The following is an 18,075-nucleotide window of genomic DNA, read 5'->3' as shown; positions in this document are numbered from 1 at the left end:
CTTTCTTTCTTTCTTTCTTTCTTTCTTTCTTTCTTTCTTTCTCTTTTTTATTTTTATTTTTTTATTTTTTTGCTTATGGATTTGCTCCTCTTGTGCTTTTTCTAAAGCATTTAATAAGGAAGGCTGGAACTTACATGAGCATATGAATGCTGATGAAGGCAGAGTTCATGTCCCTGTAGCCATCTTTGCTCTCTTTTATACTCCATCTGGCATTGCTTTGGCCTCAGCTGCTCTTGCCCTTTGAAGTTTTCTATATGCTATGATGCTTACCACTGTTGTTTCAAAGTAGAGACAAACAGGTGAGGGACAGGGTCAAAGTTGGCAGGAAACACTGTTCTTGAATTTCTTCTGAAAATGAGAGATGTAGAACAGAACTTTTTAAAGATATAGTATCTTAAATAGGGTAACTTTACCCCCAAAAAACAAGAGATACTAGTTCAAGAAACTTGCCCTCTAAGTTGAGGTAATGATGATAATAATAGGTTAAGTAACTTGCTCAGGGCCATGGAGCTAACTCTTAACTCTGAAGCCTGTATACTTTACCTTTACTGCCTCCCTGACAAACAGTATTGATTGACATACTAGGAGTATTGTGATAAAATGCCAAAGTAGAAGACTGTCCATCATATGAGCTCTACCTGAGTAGGTGGTGTAAGACTTAAAGCTAACTGCTATGGCCTCTCTCCTCTGTGCAAAATCAGCTTTTCCTATTTTGTTTAGATCAGACTTGCAGGAGCAATCAGCAGTTGTAGACTTTCCTCTTCTTTCCTCAGCTCAGTCTTCCTCATCCCCTTCTATTCCCCAGTGTGCAGTGTTCTCACAAAACAGATTGAGGACCTCTAATTAGTAAACTGGGAATCTGAGAGATTGGGGTACCAGTTCTGAATATTAGTAACTGATTCGACAGTCTTGGATAGGACAGTTTTTTCCCCTCTGGTCTCTTATCTGGAAAACAAGAGTAGTAATATTTGTCCTTTCTTAAATATTGAGGAAGTTACATAAATAATTTTTTTACAAGTTTTAATAAGGTGTCCAAATTATAATTTATTCATTATGGCTACTTTTGTTGCCAAGGGAGTTGAATTTATACTTTACATTTCATTTTATTTATTTCTGAATAGGAAAATGGTACCAAAGAATGGCATATTGATAGTTCAGAAGGGACATTTTGTCAAGGCTGACAACCTAGGTAGATTCAATTCTTTCAGTCCTAGAGGAAAAAAATACAAAAACTCTGTGAAAACTTAAAGAAAGGTAATATAAATAGCTTGAAAAAATTCAAAGATTATAAAAGAATATTTGGTGAAAAGGAATTTTCCTCCGCATTCCTATTTCTTAGTTCTCTCCACATGGGCATTCACCAATACTAGTTTCCTGTTTACCCACCTAGAAGTAGTCTGTTTTTGCACACTGTTCTGCTCCTTACCTTTTTCACTAAATAATATCTTATATTCCTTTAATATTTGAAGTACATCCAGGGCTGGTTTATTATTTTTATTGTTTCATACTATTCTGTTGTCATTTTTTTTAAAAAACAGCTTTATTAGAATATAATCATGCACATATAATACAGTTTAACATATTTCGGCATATAATTTGATAAATTTTGGCAAAGGTGTGCAGGTCATGTAACTACCACTGCAGTTATGGTACACAGCATTTTCTATTTTATTGACTTTTGCTTTTATCTATATTGTCTTTTATTTTGCTTACTTTGGTCCTCCTTTTGTAGTTTCTTTTTTTTGTTTAAAAAACATTTTTTAACATTTATTTATTTTTGAGAGACAGAGTGAGACAGAGCATGGGTGGGGGAGGGGCAGAGAGAGAGGAAGACACAAAATCCGAAACAGTCTCCGGGTTCTGAGCTGTCAGCACAGAGCCCGACGCGGGGCTCGAACCCACGACCCGTGAGATCATGACATGAGCCTGAGCCAAAGTCGGATGCTTAACTGACTGAGCCACCCAGGCGCCCCTTTTTCTAGTTTCTTAAAGGAGAAATTTTTTTTCTAAATTTTTTTTTTTTTTGAGAGAGAGACCGCACAAGCGGGGAAGGTCAGAGAGAGAGGGAGACACAGAATCCGACGAGAGCCTCCAGGCTCTGAGCTAGCTGTCAGCACAGAGCCCAATGCGGGGCTCGAACCCACCAACCATGAGATCATGACCTGAGCTAAAGCCGGCCACTTAACTGACTGAGCCACCCAGATGCCCCTTAAAGGAGAATTTTAGATTACTTACTGGTTTGAATGCTTTCTTTTGTAATACAAACATTCCATGCCATAGATTTTTCTGCTTTAGCTCACAGAATTGCTATTTAATTTGCTCGAGGTCATTTTGCTTCTTATTCTCTCAGGGATTATAGTGCTTCGGTGTCTGGCTTCATAAAACCAGTGTTTCATCATATTTTTCTGGTTTTCTGGTTGTTTAAGGCAGAAGGGTAAATCCAACCCTTGTTATTCTGTCTTGGTAGGAAATGGAGGATTCCCTATTTTTTAACTTCTAGAAGGACACTTACTTTCTAAACAATTAACTGTGCATTCTTGTTTTATAATTTTACAACTGCATGCATGTTTATGTAGAATCAATTTTTTTTAATTGTAATACCATTGGTAAACTTTGAAGACAGACCAAAATTTAGCTCTCATTTTACCATGTCTAACCAACTGGGTTCAAGTTAATTTATTATTATTTTTTTCAATATTGAAAAACTTATGAAATTTTCAAACATACACAAAACACAACAATACAATTAAATCCATATGCTTATCACCCACATTTCAAGAGTTATCAAGCTGTTCCCACATTTGTTTCATTATCTTTTTTCCTTGTTGTCTCTCTCAGTTTCCTCATTTTTAAAATAAGTGATCAAAGAACCTTACCTCACAACTCAAATGAGTATTAAATGGGTTAATGCATGTAAAGTGCATGAAATTGTGTCTGTCAGGTAGTTAGTGCTCTAGAAGCAATTTGCTTTGAAGTTATTGATTATAATTTCTCGAGCATACAGAGAAGTGATAAATTTGTAGACTGAGAATTTAGAGTGGTAAATCAGATTTCCAATTATTCTGGGAAGTTTTATGCATAAATATTTTTATATTTTTCCCTTTTAATTTTTGATGGAGTAAATGTTGATAGGTATTATCCATATAAACAAAATTTCTGTGGAGTCAATAAATTTTAAGAGGGTAAAGGATTTGTAACTGTTATACTAAACTTAATTCCCAATAATTTGCTTTGTTTTTATGTCACAACAATATCTCCAAATTTCTTCAACTTTTTGTCAATCCTTAAATGTATCTGCTTCTTACATGTGCCATTTCGGTGTATGATACTACCTCATGAGTCACAGGATCAATTTCACTAAGGATGATTCTTTCTGAATTCTGATTTATCTTTGTTCTAAATTTCTTTTTTTTTTTTTATTTTTTTTTTATTTTTATTTCTAGGAGAGAGAGAGAGAGACAGCGTGAGCAGGGGAGGGTCAGAGAGAGAGGGAGACACAGACTCTGAAACAGGCTCCAGGCTCTGAGCTGGCAGTCAGCACAGAGCCCGACGCGGGGCTCGAACCCACGAACCGCGAGATCATGACCTGAGCGAAAGTCAGACGCTTAACCGACTAAGCCACCCAGGCGCCCCTCTTTGTTCTAAATTTCTAATTTTTCACTCAACTTTGCTCTAAATTATCAAAGACCTTAATCCCCAATTGTGTTCAACTGTGGAAGCATGACCTAGTTCATTTTAGAGCTCTCGTTCTTAGAACAGAAATAAAACTTTTGCAATTATTTGCAGTTCACCTAACGTTGCCAAAAAATTTCATGTTGGACATTTGCGTTCTACCATCATAGGTGAGTGTCATTCGTTTCACAGAAGATACTAAACATGACTTTGAGGCAATATTTTGATCTTGCATTCTAATGGTTTATTGCTTAGATAACGAGAAGACAAAAAACAAAGTTCAAATTTATATGAGCTTAATGCTAATATTATATGAAATGGGAAAATTGGCTTAGAAGTAGAAAAAGAAATTTGTTTCAAAATCAAAAGATTGACTCAGAAACTAATTTTAAATGTTAGATTTGTTGAGGATTTTAACTTTTTTAAAGTATGTATGTATATGGAGAAGATATGAAAGATGCAAAAATGAAAATAGTTATGTGGGAATGATAGTAATACTCCCAGGTTTTTTGTTCATATATTTTGTTTTAAAGAGAAACTCTTACAATATTAATTATATCTCAGTTAGAACAAAGAAACTCAGTCTCCATCATGTGAGTGCTAACTGGAGCATTCAAGACTGGAAATTGAAACAAGAGTTTTCTAAGAAAGATTGCTATTGTACTTCATAGCTATAATGCTTCAGTGTATATGCTAAGATCTTCATTTATCTAAAACATGACATGATGCAGTAGCCCAATTTAAAAACTGCAATTAGAATTGGAAGAGATTTTGAAGTGTATCTCATCTGATCTGTCTTCTAGTATGAAAATTTGTCTATTGTGTGCGTTAGGGATCATTTAACCTGTCAATTGAATATTTTTAAGAATTGGAGCAATTAGTACTTTGTGGCATAGATCATTATTGAACTGGTGTCCCCTCTCATAGGAGAGATCTCATGGAGCATTTTAAGAGAGGAAATGATAGGGTTTGAATTTTTAAAAGAATATAAAAAATACACTAAGAAAATCTGCATGAGTAGGTCAGAATTGTAGGAGTGAGTAAATGATGGACTGGACAGAACATGATAAGGTTTTTAAGGAAAATATTTGGACCAGGAAGAGATAATATTTACTGAGAATTTATTTACCATGTTAAATACTTTCATGTATTAGCTTAATTAATTTCACAACAGCCCTGTTTGGTAAATACTGTTAACTGTGGTCTGGAAATTCAGATACTGAAAGTAACTTTTCCAAAATTCACATAGCTAGTAAGTATCATAGCCAGGATTTGAAATTAGCCTAATTCTAAAAGCTTAGATTTGTGTCATTTAGTTGATAGTAAGATGCTAATTAAAAATAAGAATACAAAACAGCCAATGCCCCACTAAAAAAAAAAAAAAAAAAATAAGAATACAGTCTGAGTAGCAGCTGAAGATGTTTGCTGTTGGGACTGTATAGACCAGGAAAGTCAAGAAGTAGGGAAGCTGGAAAAGGAGTAGCTGCAGTAATTTAAGCAGATATACATATTGGTGGAGGATTATTTGCAGAAAACTAAATCCTCTTTAGTAAAAGCACACAAGAATTTGTTACAGAATATTGAATAGGTCACAAAGTTGTTGCAGGTGCTGAAAGAGCCTTGGATTAAGTGACATGAATGATTCCCAGAATTATACCATAGAGCATGTTCATCAAGGGAGCTTCTGCCTTTTCTGCAGTCACTTCCGGTAGCAGCCATGCTACCACTGCCACAGTTGAGAAGCTGCCACTAATCCTGTCATATCTTCCAGAATTCATATTAGCAAAAGAGGCAGCCCCATACACTTTCAAGTCCCTTGGAGGTCACGTGACAGGACACTGGGCTATTATTGATGCCACTAAAAGAGAAAAGGCCTCCACAGCTGTGCTTGTCAGAAAAAATAGAAGTAGCTCTCCTCTCACCTCATTTCCACCTTCAAGTGCAAAGTGTATCTGATTGCCCAAGTATGAGTGACTTCTGAAACCCTAACTGCAGGAGTTTCTGAGAAATGTAATTTTCAGGTTTCCAGCCTCTGCAGCATGTGAGTGCACACGAGGAGAGTGCAGTAGATGTTGACTATCAAACCAGTGTAAGCAGTAGAGGAAGATGAAATTCTTAGACTACCATGTGCTCTTAGGGAACAGGCATAAGGGAGTGGATTTCAGTGATTAAAAGAAGATAGAATGAGCTGTTAAGGAAAAAACACCAGTATGGCTTAGGCTCTTTAGGGAATAGCAAAATTATTTCTTGTTAATTACTGAGATTCTCTTTTTTTCTTTAGAATTCGGTTATTATAACATATGTTCCCAGCTCCTACTGATGTTGTTGAAAATCTGTTCTTAGGAAAATTGTGAGGTTCTTTGGAATAACTGCCCCCCAAATAATTCTCTACTCTCATTCCATAACATAGATGAAAACATGACAATGAATGTTTTACCAAAAACAATTGAATTGGTAAATTTTGTCAAAAATTTTTTGTTAAGCTTTGATAATAGAGAAACACATGGTTTTTATGCCTAAATGGATAAGAATGAGAAACTGTCTATTTTATTGATTACTAGGAAATTTTATAGCAAATCTCAAAGAAGCTTTAGGACATCAAGTCACCAGAATAAATTACCTTGGAGATTGGGGCATGCAGTTTGGTAAGTCAGTGAGTTTGAGATTTTCGCTTTTATTTCACTGTCAAGTTTAATATCTTTTAATTATATCACCTGTCATGATAGAGTATAGGCAGAATCCAGTGGATAAAATAGTGCCTCCTACCTTTTTTTTTTTCCCTAATCGCTCCTTTGCGTAAGTCTTGTATTCTGTTTATTAGAGTGACTCTCACCACACAAATATGTTTTGGGGTAGGAAACCTCATACAGTCAGGGCAATAAATACCTGATAAATACAGGATTTTATGGTTTTGTTAAGGACAAGTAGCTTACACTTATCAAATGTAGAAGTGAAATGTACCAGGGAAGAAGTAAGTCTAGCTATATAAACCATTTCAGCTACACCCCTGCCATTTTTTCAAACAAATGAAGTCCAGCCTCCCTGCATTATACATGGAGGGTGATCTGTTGTTATACCCTGAGCCAGTGGCCTAGAGGAAAAAGAAAGTGGGATACTTTGACTCCTTCTTAAATTGTACAGTGGCAGGGGGTCAAAAAGTAAAGAGAGGAAGATAAGGGTGAGATCCAGTTGAGTGCCATCAATTATCTCTAATGTCGTGAGTTTACTTAGAACCATTCGAGGCTCATAGTACACCTGTTATCAAGGAAGGGCATGATAACTGAAGTTGCTAAGGTAGTTAAGTTCTGGTAGCATGTGAAATGCAAACTTCTAAAAATCTCTGGCAACTTTTATATATGTTTTAAGATCTGACTTTAGTGTCATCTTGTAAGGCATTCTCTGACACACAGATAGACTCTTGCCTACATCTCACATCACCAAGTTCCTAGTATCCAGCCCTCCTCAAATGGGTTTGCCTTACTCTACTCTTATTTGTGTGTTTCTCTCCCCTGCTAGCTGACATATTCTTTGAAGGCATGTATTATTTTTGTGTCTATAGTACTTGAAACCTAAGAAGCACTAAGAGTGATGAATGAATCTGTGGAAGTACTTTACAGTACCAATCCAAAAGAAAGGCTAGATAATATTTTAAAGCTTACATAAAGTGTAGTGTGCACTATCTGTTCTAAAGTTTACTGATGGTAATCTGTTCTGTCATAGCTAGTGAAATGAAATCAAAGTTTCTACAGATTTATCATGACCTTCTCTTTCATTTCAATTAATAAAAATCTCTTTTAGACTCTAAAAAAGGTAGAACTTGAACCAATTAATAGTACCATTACAATTCACTGTGGAAGAATCAGAAAACATGCCCTGCATTTTAAAAATCCACCTGCAGTCCACAACAGCTAGTAGTGAGAGATTTGGGCCCCAGTCTCAACAATCAGATTTAATAGATGACATCCACTTTACATTAGTTTAACTGATTTATGCATTTCACAAGCATTAGCAAATATTTGATTATGGTATTCTTTAATCTCAGCTACAGGATTTTATTATTGTTTCTCGAAAGGACTATGATGGTTAATGATCTATCGCCATTTCCATTATAACCATCATTGTTGAAGAATTTTAATTTTGGGTGTTTCAGCTAACTCCTATTGAAAGTTGGCAAATAGTTTCTAAGCACAAAATTAGTTTGAAAATATATTAGGTTAAATATTAAATGGGGATTGGCCTTTACTTTTCCTATTTCCACTTTTTAGAATACTCTGGGCATCTTTCTACACTCTGCTCCCAAGACCCTGACATTTGCTTTTGGCTAAAAATGAATAGGGCTGGTATATTTTTCAGTCATCCTTCTAGTTCTTATCTAAAGCTCCCAAATATTTTATGTCTTCAAGTTCAGTAGCATCCCACTTTCTGCTGAACCTCCATAGAAAAATGTACATCAGCAAGGTTCACTGGCAATACCCACTGTAGACCTGAAGCTTAGTAATTGATAGAGTTCTAGATACAGATTGGTTTTTAAAATAATTCAACAACCCTATTGCTCCTGGCCCCCGGCTGTATATATCCTTTTTTTTTTAAGACATGGAGAAACTTTATTTTGGTTTTTTTGGTTTCGTTTTTTGTTTTGTTTTGTTTTGTTTTTTAGCATTTATTCAGTTTTGAGAGACAGAGCAGAAGCAGGGGAGGGTCAGAGAGAGAGGGAGACACAGAACCTGAAGTAGGCTCCAGGCTCTGAGCTGTTAGCAGAGGAGCCCAGTGTGGGGCTCGAAATCACAGATATGTGAGATCAGGACCTGAGCCAAAGTTGGACGCTTAACCGACTGAGCCACTCAAGCGCCCCTATTTTTTTTTTTTTTTTAATGTTCATTTATTTTTCAGAGAGTGAGGGAGGGGCAGAGAGAAAGGAAGACACGGAATGTGAAACAGGCTCCAGGCTCCAAACTGTCAGCACAGAACCTGATACAGGGCTCAAATAAGTACTTAACAGTCTATTACTTCAATTATTATTTTTTTAAAACATTAAGGTTCAAACTGATACTATCTCTGAATGCAGTACTTATCAAAGACAAAAAAAAAAAAATCTTTGACAAATAAAAGACAAATATATGGCCAGATAAAAGAATTTTGTTGCCTTGTCACCTTGAATGGGAGAGATAATCAGGTATGTTTTGAGTTTTGTCTTTTATTGTTTTCCTTCAGTTATTTTTTTAAGAGTTAATATTACAACACCAAGCAAACTTCTACTTTTGTTTTATTTTAACATCTACACGTTTAAAAAGAAAGTTTTTGAAATCACTTCCCATAAGTTTGTTTTCACAGATTTTAAGCATCCAGTGTCTAGCATCATGATGTCCTTCCTCAAGGGTAGCTACTCAATAAATGCTTGTTTTATTAATGTCTGTTTGGGAGGTGGTGGGCACCGTTAATACAAAGACAAGTTAGTCCTAGACCCTGCCTTTGCTGAGTTCATAGTCCATTGGTGTCTGTGAAGTTAATTTCAGTGATCTATTCAATATATGAATTTGTGATTCAGTATTTTGAATTTAACTTCCATCAGTTTATGGGGTAGCAGAAGATGACAGCATGTGTTTGCAGTGCTCTCGGGACACATAAGTATAAGGACTTGATATTTTGATACAGCTATGCCTGTTCCCTGTCATGACTGTTCTCTATGTTTCCATTTTATAATTTTTTCCCTTTTGGATTATTGTGCTAGGTCTTCTGGGAACTGGCTTCCAACTGTTTGGCTATGAAGAAAAACTTCAGTCCAGTCCTTTACAGCACCTCTTTGAAGTAAGTGGGCAAGAAGCAATAGTCACAAATGCTTCAACTTACTTTTTTCAGAGTACTGTGCAGCTTGGATTTTATTCCAAAGGTTTTAAAAAATGTTCCTAAAAACAAGGAACCACAACAATGGAAAATGTTGCTTTTAGTTTACTAGGGAGTTCTTTTCATTTTCTTTTCCAAGTGTTTCTTTTATTTATGTTTTAGTTGATTTGGGACAGTATTTCTCTAGGTATAGAGTCATCTTAGAATAAACACAAAGGGTAACAGATTCAACAAAAATGTCTCAATTTTTTTTGGTCAGTTGTTTAATACCTGCAACTTTCTTCATGGCAATAGCTATACTTCATTTAGAATTGAAAAACATGAGTATATACTTTTTTTTTTTTTTAATGTTTTTTTATTTATTTCTAGGAGAGAGAGAGAGACAGCGTGAACAGGGGAGGGTCAGAGAGAGAGGGAGATACAGACTCCGAAATAGGCTCCAGGCTCTGAGCTGGCTGTCAGCACAGAGCCCGACGCGGGGCTCGAACCCACGAACCGCAAGATCATGACCTAAGCGAAAGTCGGACGCTTAACCGACTAAGCCACCCAGGCGCCCCGAGTATATACTTTTTAATCTTACTTTAGTGTGGGGGAAGATACCTGCGTTTCTTTATGTGTGCTTTTTAAAATTTTTTAAATTTCTGTCTTTTAGCTCCTTTTCCTAGGTTTGCTTGGCGTGAACTTCTTCCTGTTCTGCTTCATTTAGTCCCTTGGGTACTTTGATTCACTGTCCTCAGTTTTTCCTGGAGTTCATTAATAAAGCTCTTCCTGTCCAATTAATCTCCAGGGGATGTGTTTCCCTTGCATTGTCCTAATTGTTACCTCTTCTGTTGTCTGGGCCTCACAAGAAGAAACACTAATGATGGCAGCCCAGCCCTGTTGGTGATGTTCTGGGGGTCAGACTAATGATGTTATACCTCTGCATGAGAAAGAGCACTTGGCAGAATAATGCTTTACTTCTCTAGCAAAAGCCACAGAGAATGCTTCATTTTCCTTTTTAATAGATGATTTTTCTCCTGCAGCCTTGTAGTTCAGTTTAACAAAAACTACCTTGTAATTCTTAAGGACTTTAATGGTTTGTAATTTCCTCCTGAGTCCATGCCTGCACTGTACTTTAAATGCCTACATTTTTATTTATAATAGTAAACAAAAGATTTTTTCTGTTTTCCATTGAGTTTTATTGATAGGCAAGAGTTTAAAAATTAATGATTCTTTATGGTCGTCTGTAAGTAAAGCATGCCACCTTAGTGCCTAGAATTTTTATTGTATTATTTTTTAAAAATTTTAAATAATGTCAAGTATTTTTTTACCACAGTCTTAGTGAACCTATCATCAGATCCAGGCCCACAGAGATATAACCATTGCACAGAAAATAAAAATACTTGCTTAAAGACCTTGTGTCTGCAATTGAGAACATTTTTAGGGAAGTAGAGTACAACTTCATATGAGAGTTACTATTCTCCTCTTTCTCCCACCCCACCTCAAAGGTTTTATTTAACCCGGAAAATAGTCTTTGTCATTCATAATATTTTAAATATTTTTAGTAAAGTCTGCTCTCAAACTTGATAGAAACTTTGTTTCTTTCTATGCAGCTTATCACAAATTTCCAGGCTTTTGAGACTCCTAAAAAGCTGGAGATTACACACCTGTATTAGAGGTTGTTGACTGATGGATGCACATAAAGAAGGAATAAGGGCGAGGGCACTTCTGTGAATAACTAAAAACTCCAGGAACAAGGGTATTGCTTTCATGAAGTGTTCTTTTGCCTAAAAGCTTCATAGGGAAGCAGCATTTATAGACAAAAGAATAAATCAAATACACCTACGTTGCTGTTTGTAATAAAAGATAGAAACCCATTAGGACACTGACTCCCTTCCTACCTTTGCAGGACAGAAAAAAAATGCAGAGCCTAAAGTGGCAGCCTCCAGGTTATTTTATCTTTGGACTAATTTTTGCCAACCCAGTTTCATTTTAAAATTATAGTCGTCATTACAGATCATTTTCAACAAAAAAATTTTAGTATAAATGACAAATTTTTTCCTTTTTTTGAGCTTTACACAAATATTAAAAAATGGTTTTATTCTGTTCCTGAAAGAAAACCTGGACTGTCGCTGGACCCCCTGGTGTTTCCCTTGTCAGATTGTAGTTGTAACCACTTTGAGAAGGACTCCGTCTTCCTGATCTTTTATCTCCAGCCCCAAACACCATACCTCATGGTTACAATTTGTATGAATTTGATCTTGTAGTTTTTTGTGTGTCCCTTTCTTCCATTTAAGTTGTAGAATATTAGACCTATTGTATAGTTCCAAGTAACAGCTGACTATTACGGGATATACTCATACCAGTTCTCAGAATTGACTTCATCATGCAGTTACTGATGCAGAACCTGAGGGCCAGATGCAGGGCTCCAGCACAGGCAGTCTGGCTCCCAGGTGCTGCCCCCCACCCCCACCCCAGCATGACAGAATGCCCTTCTGGCCACTCATTTCTATTGGTTGTAATTACTTACATACCATTTTCCTTTCTTTCATCCTCAAATTGCTGTACCAAGAACACAATTAGTAGTTTAGTTTTCGCAGTTTCAACCTTCCAGTATATCTGTTTTGAATTTGGCTTCGGTCATCCAGGGGCAGTTTGTGGTCCGCCTCCTGCTGAATGGCATCCTGATCAGTATCCCCCAGTTTCAGTTTCTCAGTTTTTGGTAATAGGAATTATAGGATAGTTTTAGCATTTCTTTTCTGTGATGAAAATATTTAACACAGTTCTGTCTTGCATTCCCATTTTTATGCTTTTCTTCATTACTTGTTTTTCTGTGTACCTGTAGTCCTTCTTTCCCCACAATGTCTGGCAGTTGTGTGTGGACATGGGACTTTGTTGGTCATCACTTAAAACATATATTTAGTTCTGATTTATTGTCTTAAAACGGGGAACTGGTTTTGTAATAGTTCATCCCTCCCCCTGAATTAGCTAATGAGTTAAATAACTAATATATTTGCTATTTAGAATTCACATTATTGGTTTAAGGAAAACATTTATAGTAAGTTTAGTGACATGTGTAAGAAAGCCTTTCGGCTTATATCAAAAAGTAATTTCTTATGGTAAAAAAGTTAAGTGTTAAATCTAAATCATGAGTATATGGGTGTCCTCATTTACTTTTACCTGTTATAATCTTTTTTAATGTTTATTTATTTAAAGAGAGCACAAGCAGGGAAGGGGCAGAGAGAGAGAGAGAGAGAGAGAATCCCAAGCAAGCCCCACGCTACAGCGCAGAGCCTGATGCGGGGCCCACACCTACCGTGAGATCGTGACCTAAGCTGAAATCAAGAGTCAGATGCCTAACCGGCTCAGCCACCCAGGCACCCCTACTTTTACTTGTTTTAGTGATAGTTTTTAAAAGTAATTTCAGGGTTTCTCCTAGGCTTAAACTATTCGAATGGACCTCAAGAACATCTAACACTGTTTTAGGAATGTATAATCCAGCATTTTTTTGTTTGCTACAAAAGGTTTTAGAACTTGACTCCTTGCATTTTGCTTATTAATATGAATTTTTGCTATCCCAGAAATGCCTCTGAAATATAAGCAGCCTCCCCTAAGAGACAAATATTATGATGATAATAATGTATGCATTAGCCCTGTACCCTAATACTATCATTTATAAAAGGAACATGATATATTAACATAAATAGTATATATTTTCTCTTAAGTTCATAATGACCCCAAAAGTATTATTTTTCCCTTACCTTTTTTTTTTTTTAACATTTATTTATTTTTGAGAGATAGAGCATAAGCAGGGGAGCAGCAGAGAGAGGGAGACACAGAATCAGAAGGAGGCTCCAGTCTCTGAGCTGTCAGCACAGAGCCCGACACGGGGCTCAAACCCAAACAAACTGTGAGATCATGACCTAAGCCAAAGTTGGATGCTCAGCCGACTGAGCCACCCAAGCTCCCCTCCCTTACCTTTTCTAAAATGATTTTAGGTAATTACAGTGGTGGGCATTCAATAAAAAAAGATCTAGAAAGTCAGAGGGTAATGTATTAGTAGGAAATAGTATATTAGAGGTTTGACCCTGAGTTTCTCTATATCAATAACAAACAAAAAAAAGAAAATAGGGCAAGATCAAAGCACCAAATTAATGAATTAGATACTATTTACTTGCTCTTATTTTTTTAAATGTGGAAGAAGTATCTATTCCTCAAGAGGCCATGGGGGTTTGTTTTGTTTTTTTTGGTTTTAGAGTCTCCAAAAAAAATGTCTTCAACTTAAAAAAGTAATTCAAGTAGGTCACATTATCATTTTCAGAGAAAGTGACTGTTATGGTTGTGAATTTTACTCATTATAACACTTACATTGCAAGAAATAACTCTTGGGGTGCCTGGGTGGTTCAGTTGGTTAAGTGTCTGACTCCACCTAGGTCATGATCTCACAATTTGTGGGCGCGAGCATCAGGCTCCGTTCTGACAACATGGAACCTGGAGCCTGCTTCAGATTCTGTGTCTCCCTCTCTCTCTTCCCCTCCCCTGCTCATTCTCCATCTCTCTCTCTTTCTCAAAAATAAATTAAAAAAAAAGAAAGAACTCTTAATTTGTAAGCCTAATTAAATCTGAACCCAGTCACACTTTTGAGAGTGGTAAGAGACATCTTTAGTCATTATTAAGGGTTTCTCATCTTCCAAATCATAGAGTCCTCCATGTTCTTATGTGCATCTCAGGATGGACATGGAGGCCTCTTCTTGGCTTTAGTCCACATTGGTCTTGACTGATGTGCCCAGTAACATTGGTCTTGATTGATGTGCCCAGTATCCCAGGCTACATAAATGCCCCGAGGCACACAGCTCTGTTTGTATGACAAACATAGGAGATCCTAGCTGTGGCCCAGTTCCACAGGCCTAGAAATCAGCCTCCCTGTGGGGGACACCACAAACCATTTCCCTCAGGAGGCCTGCTGCCAGCCCAGAGGCCTCCCAGCTTTTTCTATTCCTGGGGATGTTTCTCCATCCTCATTCCCTCCTCATTCTAGGCGATTCTCCTTTCCTCGGTCCTGGCAGCTTTTCTGTTTTACCATACTTTTGACCATCTTCCCCAAAGCCACTCCACAGCCTTTCTTCCTAACCCCTACTCTTCTGGGAGTTGCTACAGTGTCTCATCATTGTCCTCTGAGTGTTCTTACAACAAGGATGGGAATAGTGAGCAAGACCAGAGTACATGTTAATAGCTCAGTGATTATCCCTCCCACACCATCCAAATGAGTAGAAAACTTTTTCAGCATGAGAAATGTATATCACCATGTGCCTAATATATATAAGAAGTTAATTTTTATCACCCTTGAATAAAGGGATATCATAAACATTATTATAAACAAAGAACAAAAATAGGAGATTCCAGATATTGAAAGAAGATGAATAGATGGTAAAATACTATTTAAATGCTGTTAATGATATACTAGTGAGAAACTTGATAGTGAGTTTTTATTTTGTTGTTAACTGATATATTGATCTTTTAAATTATAACTGTATTGTTTGAATTTAATAGTTCATTTAACATTAGAACTCTATTTCAGGGTGTATGGGTGGCTCAGTCAGTTGATCATCTGACTTTGGCTCAGGTTGTGATCTCATGGTTTGTGGGTTCGAGCCCCGCGTTGGGCTCTGTGCTGACAGCTCAGAGCCTGGAACCTGCTTTGGATTCTGTGTCTCCTCCTATTTCTGCCCATTCCCTGCTCATGCTCTGTTTCTCTCTGTCTTCTCAAAAATAAATAACTTTTTTAAAAAATCTATCTCAACCAGAAGTTCTGTAAGAAATTTCTGATCAAGACATGAAACAACTTTAAAAATGACCTTGTTTGAATTATAACCATGAATTTATTATATGTTTTTTCTTAAAAATGAGATCAAAACTAAATGCATTTTAAGATAGAAGACAAATTATACAGTTAGAAGAGTTTTTGTTGTCTAAGTTATGCTAACCATTCTTAGCAATTATTCTCTTAGACAGAAATAACTAGGGTTGGGGTTAGAGCCCTGTTCCAAAGAATTAAACTGTGTCTGTGTTGCTAATGGTATTCTAAGATCAAATTTAAGAGATTAAGAGAGAGTAAGAGAGCATTATATACTTTTATTTTTTGCACTTCTTTACGTTGGGACAGATCATCTTGAACTGACTGTAATTATCTGAATCAATTAAAATAGAAATAAAATATCCTATGCTTTTTTGGGAATATCAGCATCTATAAATAATGAAAAGGTTAATATTCCTTTAAGGAAGTCTTAAATGGGGGCGCCTGGGTGGCTTAGTCAGTTAAGCATCCGACTTTCGCTTAGGTCATGATCTGGCGGTTCGTGGGTTCGAGCCCCGCGTCAGCCTCTGTGCTGACTGCCAGCTCAGAGCCTGGAGCCTGTTTCAGAGTCTGTCACTCCCTCTCTCTCTGACCCTCCCCTGCTCACACTGTCTCTCTTTCTCTCCTAGAAATAAATAAAAAACATTAAAAAAAAAAAAAGGAAGACTTAAATGTTTAGTTTATTTCCTAATGGAAATATAGTTCACTTTTGTGTTTGGTAACTAGAAGAAAAATTATTTCCATTCTCAAGAACATCCTAAGCCACATTCTTTTATCAAATCCAAATTTAAAATTTACTTTTTATTCCATTTGTGTCTAGATCTAGCCTCAAAAGGAAGCTGTCTTCAAAATGCAGACTTTCTAGGGGCACCTGGGTGGCTCAGTTGGTTAGACATCCAACTTCAGTTTAAGTCATGGTCTCACGGTTTGTGAGCTCAAGCCCCGCATCAGGCTTTGTGGTGACAGCTCAGAGCTTGGAGCCTGCTTTAGATTCTGTCTCCCTCTCTCTGCCCCTTCTCCCCTGCTTGCACTGTGTCTCTCTCTCAAATATAAATTTAAAAAATATATTTTTTTTTAAAATGCAGACTTTCTAAGCATAAAAAGTTTATGGCAACTAAATTAAAAATCATAATTTTAGAAGTATATAGTTAATATTAGTTATTTTGTGAAGAAAAATGCAGTTCTTTTCTAAAATGATGATGAATATTAATAATTACAGCTTGCTGTTTTGCATTTACAGGCAGATTGGTAAGTGCTAATTAAGGCTCTTCCATTGCTCTGATATATCAGTTGATTTTCAGTAATGTTTGGTTTATAACTACAAATTGCTGAAATGCCAAGATTCTTCAAGTGTTAGGGTTTGGTTTTGTTTATTTTGTTTTATTTCTATTTTAAATTTTAAGAAAGGGAAAAGATTCTGGTAAAGTTTTTTTTTAAAATATTCTTATCAGTAGTTCACATGGATATTAGATTTTTAAAATGTTATCTATTTGATTTTAGAGTCCTAGATTTTAAAAACATTTTCTGAAACTAACAATATTTTGTGTATGTTTGGTTATAAATTATATGTGAATGTGTGTGTATGAGGGAGAGATTTTGAGTCACAAATCATTTATAGAAGTATGTATGCCTTAACTACTATAGGCTGGATAACAGTTTAGTTGTCCATGAATAGGTCATTCAAAACTCAAGTCTGGGGCACCTGGGTGGCTCAGTCAGTAAGCATCCAACTTTGGCTCAGGTCACGATCTCACAGTTCATGTGTTTGAGCCCTATGTCGTGTTCTGTGCTGACAACTCAGAGCCTGGAGCCTGCTTCGGATTCTGTCTCCCCCTCACTCTGCCCTTCCCCAGCTTGCACTCTCAAAATAAATTTTTCTCTCTCTCAAACTAAACACTAAAAAAGAAAAAGAAAAGAAAAAAGTCAAGAAGTCTGCAGTTTGCTGTCCTACAGTGACTCTGTTTTCCTACACCTTACCAAAATTTTTTCTCTGTTTCTGACTTATTCTGGACTTATTTCATAGGAGCACATGGAAATTAATTTTTTACGGTATGTGTGTTTGATCTCCCAAGACGACCACCACGTTTAATAAGTTCTTAAGAGGACTCACAGGACTCCACGTATAATTGTACTCACAGCTATGATTTACTATAGCAAAAGATTGCAAAGCAAAATCAAAGGGAAAGAAGCATGCAGTGAAGTCTGTTAGAAACCAGGGCCAAGCTTCCAAGAGTTTTTTTCTGGTGGAGTCACACAGGATACACTTAGTTCCTTCTGCAACAGACTGGGACAACATGCATGAAATGTCTCCCAGGGAAGCTCATTAGATGCTCCATGCCCAAAGATTCTATTGGAGTTTCATCATGTAGGCACCCTCTGCTTAGCATGTACTAAAATGCCAAACTCCCAGAAGGAAAGCAGGTATTTAGCATAAACCATATTGTTTCATAGTTTAAGCACAGCAAGTCACTCTTATCAGTTATGTTGGTAGGAACATTTCTCAAATCTGAAGTACCCAGATGCCAGCTAAGTTCCCAGATGTCAGCCAAGGGCTAATTTTGCAAACCAGCCATTTTAAGGATAGCAGCCTCAGGCCTCCTATATTAATTATTTTCTGTACAATGTGCTTTAAAGAGGAAAGGGAGATTAGGTAGTCTTAACCTCTTTTTGGAATATTTATTCATTACATTCTGCCATTCCAATAATTAACAGAAGCCGTCTATGAAAGG

The 18,075-nt window shown here is 36.6% G+C and overlaps 1 protein-coding gene across 2 annotated transcripts in view; it reads left to right on the top strand.

Moving 5' to 3' along the window:
• Positions 1 to 18,075, top strand: part of RARS2 (arginyl-tRNA synthetase 2, mitochondrial) — a 53,738-nt gene that overhangs the window by 22,733 nt on the left and 12,930 nt on the right. For both annotated transcript variants that reach the window (XM_039219429.1, XM_039219428.1), the window contains exons 6-8: positions 3,787 to 3,842; positions 6,234 to 6,317; positions 9,401 to 9,477. In XM_039219429.1, coding sequence (XP_039075360.1) covers positions 3,787 to 3,842; positions 6,234 to 6,317; positions 9,401 to 9,477 — 217 coding nt within the window. The remainder of the gene's footprint in view (positions 1 to 3,786; positions 3,843 to 6,233; positions 6,318 to 9,400; positions 9,478 to 18,075) is intronic.

The sequence above is a fragment of the Hyaena hyaena genome, unplaced genomic scaffold (genome assembly GCF_003009895.1).
Source record: "Hyaena hyaena isolate Hyena2069 unplaced genomic scaffold, ASM300989v1 scaffold_821, whole genome shotgun sequence".
Taxonomy (NCBI): Eukaryota; Metazoa; Chordata; class Mammalia; order Carnivora; family Hyaenidae; genus Hyaena; species Hyaena hyaena.
This window is presented reverse-complemented; position numbering and strand designations above follow the sequence as displayed.